Source organism: Tigriopus californicus, chromosome 8, assembly GCF_007210705.1.
Source record: "Tigriopus californicus strain San Diego chromosome 8, Tcal_SD_v2.1, whole genome shotgun sequence".
NCBI classification, from domain to species: Eukaryota; Metazoa; Arthropoda; class Copepoda; order Harpacticoida; family Harpacticidae; genus Tigriopus; species Tigriopus californicus.
Genome location: NC_081447.1, coordinates 5123342 through 5129676, shown reverse-complemented (window position 1 = coordinate 5129676; position 6335 = coordinate 5123342). Strand labels below are relative to the sequence as shown.

The window sequence follows — 6335 nt, the reverse complement described above, 5'->3', positions numbered from 1 at the left end:
CAACTTGGTTCGAGTCCTTTTCATGATTAGTCTTAGATTCTGACTTCTGCACTTGTAGTGCTGACTCAGATTTTATGATGGGTCTCTCATCAAGATCGATGATGATGCTCTCGGACATAGAGTTATCGTTGGACTGTGGCTCTTGTCCAACTTTAGCATCCTGATTATTCCCAACTTTTTGACTTGAAACCGGCTCCTGTTGGGCTGGTTCATTTATCTTGTCATCATCCAGGCTAACTTTAGATGGGGTACTTGAGAGATTGTCGACCTTTTTCTGCTCAAGGTCATCAAGTTTGGACAATTTCTGTTTTGGATCTGGCATTGGAGGAAGGCTCTCTTCGGAGTCGACCAATTCCAAAGGGCACGTTTTGACATTTTCGTCCTTTTCATTGTCAAACTCAGAGTTGATGGTGTTTCCACGGTCGATGAGTTTACCGCTCTCAAGAGGTTGATCCATTATAGGTATATTTTGATCCTCGCCGTCTTTCGACTTCTCATCTGGTGGAAACGAGGCCATTCTTTCAGACGTCACATCGATTTCTGTCGCCTTATTGATTTCCTCTACGTTTCTGCTTACAGGTTCTTCTCTCTGATCTATGGGCTCGATTCCGTTGTCAAGTTCTGACGAAGTGGGTTTTTTGATTGAAGCGTTGGTCCCTTGGCCTTGATCAGTTGCCGATGTCTCCCTAGAACCCAAGTTCGATTCCTGAGACAGTTCCTGAGAGAGAGTTTTATTTTTCAAATTTTCCAACGACATGTTAGAATGTTCCGATTTTGGAACGCTTTTACCCACGTGCTCATCTTTGGTGTCTTTATCAGAGTGTGGTTTATTTTGTTGTTCCACGGGTTCGTCCCCTGAAGTTTCCTTGTGCCTCTCTTCTGTTTTATTTGATTTATCTTCCCCTGGAATGAGCAAAAAGCTTTTATCGAATGTTATGGCCCAAGGGCTTAACCCATTATTCCATACCCTCAATGGTTTTGTCCCGGGCATCCACTACTTGAATGGTTTTTCCCACCAATGTTTTGCAGTTTTCCAACGTGACATAAATAGTAGAGTTATGAGTTGGAACAGATCTACACGTAGGTTGTTCCATCGTTGCCATCCATAGCCTGAATGAATTGAAGAAGATTCCATTATTCTCATCTTTGACGGATTGTTTACCTTTCCTTGATTCGGCCTCGAAGTTGGGATAATTTAAACTCGACAGGATGTGTTGATAGGTGTCCAATTTCAATTGTTCGCGTGACCAAACAAGTGGAACCCACTGAGTTATTGTCAGATGGACCATCGTTCAAAACCACTCGCTCCTCCCTGATCCAATGAATATAGATATACGATCTAGATCATTCAAACGATGGAGTTTGGATGAGCCTGCATTTCCTGTCTTCTATCGATTCCCTTAGGAGGGGAATGTCATGGGAACATTGGCTCCATTGTCCTGCTTGCCATATCCTCTCGAAATGGAAATGTCGTGTTTTGACATCTCAAGGCAAGACTCGTGCAATTCTTCAGCAGCCTCTTCAAGATCTAATTGATAGTAGTAGCCTATCTTGGAACCCGATAAGCAGTAGTAAAACAACATTATAGATGAATGGAGGCGGCTAATCGTAATTGGGGGATCAAAAGTCCTTTTCATTGAGCGGAGGTAGCGCCCTCTGCTTCGTCTAGGTGCGACGACCAAAAGTAGAAACGAGAAGATATGCTCTAAGACTCCATATTTATCAAGGGATTATGATTATCAAACGAGCAATTCATTCCTGAATTACTATGCCAAAATGAATGAGCCACCAGCTTTATGGCATGTATTTAAAAATTAAACAGGAAGTTGTGTATTGCTTGATTGACATCACGCCCACCCTCTTGGGAATCATCACTTCCAACGAAATAGTACTAGGGAAAGGTTTTGGTGACTTGCTTTAAAAAAACATCACTTTTGCTAAACTTATCTTTAGCATTTCTAAGCACACTTACATGGAAAAGATGATAAAAGTAGGTGATATGTTACAATATACAATATAGGTACAGCTGTCTCTTTATCCCTATTTGGTTGTCAATGTTAACCATATAGGATCTGAAACATCTCTCAGCGAAGTTGATGGTGTACGTATGGTGTTAGAATGGATCAGTAATAAGTTGTTCAGTGAAAAATACCTTGTTAAAGTCAGGCATCTTAGAGCGTATTCATATATTTCTCCGTTTGTTTGTCTGCAACGAGACGAGGCATGGAAGAATGAAAAAGCCTATTCTGAAAGCTCCCTCTGTAAAGATGTAGACAACTTCAACCACATGTTTTTGTTTGGTATCTTTTATGTCTTTTTGAGACAAGCTCTTAAGATGATATGAATAACGATTCTCATAGAAGGCATCTGTTACCAGACAAACTGAATTGTGTCGGCAATGAAAATGAAGGTAGAAATAAAAGTGCTCGTAGGTTATCATTTCGTCTTTCGTTTAGACTCAATTATCAACAAGTTTGTGTCGTTGTCATCCATGTAATAGAAAAATAAAAAATGACGGGTTTTCTATCCTTTCCTGTTTTACCTCTTCAGAATGTTTAAGTCATCTTTGAAAAGAGTAATTCTGAACTATTTATACCCGTTACTTGGACATTCAAGAATTCCTACATGAGTAATGACTTCCTACTCAAAGACGAACAGAGAAAAATCCAGAGGGAATTTAGAAGCAAATGGTATAACTATCGATCACAGCAGTCGACAGAAATAAGATAAGACACCCTAGAGTCCTTTATAAAACATGTATTTTCCGAGACCATTTTCTTCTATTTCCAATTCCAGTTTTCCATGTTCTACTAATCCGAGTAAGGCTTTGGTCGAGGGTCTTTTCGCAGTACTTTCCGTCCTCAAATGCTTTAACGGGTTCCACAAAACTTTGGAAAATTCAAGTTGGTAGCGAAAAATCTTCAACTTAAGGGTTTTAGGATTCGAAAACGCCCTTCATCAGTCGAACTTTTGGTTTCACTCAGAAATCTCTTGATCTATCAAAACCAACGATTGAAAATTGATTTGCTTGATAGGATTCCCATACAAGTAAAAAAGCTTTTGGATCATCTCAATTTCTTCCTTCTTGATTCAGGCTCAAAGCTTAAGAAAAAATCCATCCAGATTTCCAGAATTGATAGCTTCGGTCAATCGTAAGTAGCAAACATCGTTGGACGAGCGAGATTATGGAGTCTCCTCGCGAAATCTCGACGTCGAATTCATATGGAGTCTCCTCGCGAAATCTCGACGTCGAATTTGTCTACGTCTTTCCTATGTTATGGACTTTCATGGAAAGTTATTGCTCACATCTTGAAAGGAGGGCCTTGCGGCACAACAGGACAATGTGAATTGAACAGAATGAAAGTCCTTATTCTGCCCCAAGGTACCGTTGTAAAGGAACTTTAAGTGCACCCTTCACAGTTAGATGAAAATACGTAAGATGAAGAACTATTTGAAGGTCATCTTTTTTGGTGCTCAAAAATTGACACTAAAAATTCTTCTCCATCTTCTGCCATGTTTCGATTCGTATTTTCAAGATTTTGATGCGAAAAACAAGTATTTAAAAGTTGTCGCATTAGATCTCAAGCTTACACCGTCTCGTTGGTTTGAAATAGGCCAATTTTTCGTCTCCCCTTGTTTATGATGACCTTGATACACCTCAAGACCTTGTCGCACATTTACTTTGTAGTTTTTCTTATTATTGTCAAGTCTTATATCAATCTTAGTCTGAAAATGAATTGACCCCGTCTTTATATTTGGTAGCTCAATGGCTCTGCCTATAATGGTTCTGACAAAACTCGCCAAAACCTAGAGATTCTTGAATTACACACGTTCTCGAATAGCTGTTCAAGCTCTGTTGTTCAGTAACTTTTGAGTTTTCTTTTTTGAAAATATGATACAAGATAAGTACATGTAGTTCATAAATCACAGTTCTTCATTTTTCCGGGACCACTTGGCACTTTGATTTGATGTATTGAATGTATTCCACCACGAAGTATCCAGCCAACCCGAGTCCAAGGAATCCACCCAGAATCCCGAGCTTGCTTCCGATGCACAATTGTGTCTGAAGAGCGAAGGCTGCCAAAAAGCCAACTGATTCCCAAAGCCGATAATTCGAGAAACCGGCGTCTTTGTTGGCAGCAAATAAAGATCCATACAAGGCTACAAAGATTAGGGCTAAAGTTAACTGGCTCTTGCTTTTACGACATTGTAAGTTTAGTTGCAGGGGGAGGATATAAAGAGACATGCTTTCATGTTGACCGTATTAACGGGATTTACAAAAAGTTCATTTCCAACATCTGACGTGTTCAACTCATTCAATGCATCGCATTGTCGGAAAGAACCGACTGAAAGCAGACTACAAAACAGTTCTTCACGTGCTCTGGAACATTTATTTTGTATTCATCAACTGCATTTCCACCAATATGCTCTACGAGAACTCGTCTTTCGTCGGAAAATAAATAACCTTGTCATCCCTAAACTTCGGAAAGACCTGACGTGAAGGTCAACGAGGAAAGCCTGTCGTGTGTGACCACTTATATCAAGAAAGTGAAGGCAATGCTTGACTTGACATCTTGACAGTCAGGCTTTCAAGAAAGCACAGGCGAGAACACGAGGCATGGAATAAGACCAGGCCATGAATTGCGGCAGAGTGAATGAGTGACTCTCACATTTCATGCCCGCAAAGGCTCGTCTTTGTGAGACAAGAAAACCACTTGAAATGAAAGCTTCGCCATACCACGATGGTAAGTGTTAACCGTCTTACATACCATTGATCTGAGTTTGCCAGACGGCATCTGCGGCGCCCCAAAATGCCGCAATGATGTAGAATACATGAGATTGATCTGGGTTGGGTGTCCACGAGAACATGAAGCCAATAGCAACGAGGTTGATTAGACCTCCCAGGCAAAAAATCGAGATTCTTCCTACATATTTGATGACATAACCGAACACAAACGACCCGATGGCATCGGTTATGCCATAAATAATGAAGATGTACCCGATCTTGTCGACCCCAAAGGCACAGCTGATAAATCCCTGAAACCGAAGATGGTGACATTAGGAACAGAAACTTACAACAGAAAAGACAGGGTGAGGAATGGCTTTGAATCGGTCGTACTTGCAAAACTCATCTGTCATCCTACAACACTCCTTGAGCACATTTCGTGGGATTGTCTTCTTGGTCCTTTCACTAATAGCTTGAGTTTCATAGGGCTGAATACTGGTAATTTTCAACTTTCAAATCCTTTGAGTTATGTAAATGTGGGGCAGTTTTTCACCGCTGTTTGCCGCGCCGTCGACCCTCAGAAAGAGTTGATAAAGAAGATGGAAAGGGGTACGTAAGCAGTGAAAGAAAATTGGATTGACAAAAAGTTTTTTTCCCTCACAATTGTTTGATTCCTACCCAAAAGAAAAGTATCCTGAGCTCAGACTCTTTGAAGTTGAACTGTTTTGATATCCCCATGAGACATCTTTCCGAGTGAGAAGATGACTCTCGAAAAACGTACTCCATAACCATCGCCATTTCTGGTTCTCATGAGTTCCAAGCACCTCTCTCTCTCTCTCTTTGTCAAAGTCTCCAGAGGACACAGACTCGGTAAAGTTGAAATTTGGTTCATTTGTTTAATGGATCTTGAAACTCATTTTTGGCAGGCTAACGAGTGGCTATTGCTTGAGTGGTTGGGTTCAACTAGTTCTTCCTACGATACATTTTCAAAAAACGGGGGCTAAGCCATATTTTTGGGCTGACAGAGCCTTGCTCTATGAATGATGAGGAGTTAGATCGAATCGAACTCCCATCACTTTAGCATACGTATCACATGAATCTTTCATCCATGCCTTTCATGGTATTCCTGCAAAGGAAATCATCTAAGTTGTATGCTTTATCGATGAGCTCCTACTGATTAGAATCCTACGACTGAGTAGCGCTCTTGAAACCACCGTGATGATGGTGAGGCAGTAAGTAGTACCCTCTGCGGGGATTAACTTGCAATTGAGACTTACCGCGGAAAAGTCCGCTCCGAAGAAGCCTTGCTCCAGGCCAGACCAGATAGTGATTGGAATGAGGAGAAGCTGTTCCTTCTGGCTCATATGTTTGACTGTGGCAAACAACAAGGCAAAGTTCTCACGTGTTTTGTTCAGTTTCTGCTCTTTGGCTGAGGAAGAAGGGGAAGTGGTTGATCCGTCTTGAGTTGGCTCTTCTTTATCAGGTGTCCCTCCAAACCTAATCAAGAATAAAAGTTTGGTCCCAGCTTGGGTAAGTATATTTGATCTGCTCCTTGGGCCAAAGTCGAATGTTGTACACATCGTAGACACTCCCTCGGGCATGGATCTCT

General features: G+C 41.1%; 3 protein-coding genes across 3 annotated transcripts in view; all 3 read right to left on the bottom strand.

Moving 5' to 3' along the window:
- LOC131884807 (myb-like protein X) overlaps window positions 1-1526 on the bottom strand; it is a 2332-nt gene extending 806 nt beyond the window's left edge. Inside the window, exons 1-3 of the mRNA XM_059232690.1 lie at window positions 968-1526; window positions 794-903; window positions 5-718 (exon numbers count right to left, since the gene is read on the bottom strand). Of these exons, the coding sequence (XP_059088673.1) occupies window positions 5-718; window positions 794-903; window positions 968-1289 (1146 nt within the window). The 5' untranslated portion in view covers window positions 1290-1526. The remainder of the gene's footprint in view (window positions 1-4; window positions 719-793; window positions 904-967) is intronic.
- A 2310-nt stretch (window positions 1527-3836) lies between these two features.
- On the bottom strand, window positions 3837-6246 carry LOC131885144 (UNC93-like protein). The gene is made up of 3 exons (XM_059233081.1): window positions 6004-6246; window positions 4770-5037; window positions 3837-4161 (listed from the first exon to the last, which is right to left on the bottom strand). The coding sequence occupies exons 1-3, from the start codon at window positions 6088-6090 to the stop codon at window positions 3935-3937; spliced, it is 582 nt and encodes a 193-aa protein (XP_059089064.1). The 5' UTR covers window positions 6091-6246; the 3' UTR covers window positions 3837-3934.
- LOC131884805 (UNC93-like protein) overlaps window positions 6206-6335 on the bottom strand; it is a 2829-nt gene continuing 2699 nt past the window's right edge. The window contains exon 5 of the mRNA XM_059232687.1: window positions 6206-6223. Within this exon, the coding sequence (XP_059088670.1) occupies window positions 6206-6223 (18 nt within the window). The remainder of the gene's footprint in view (window positions 6224-6335) is intronic.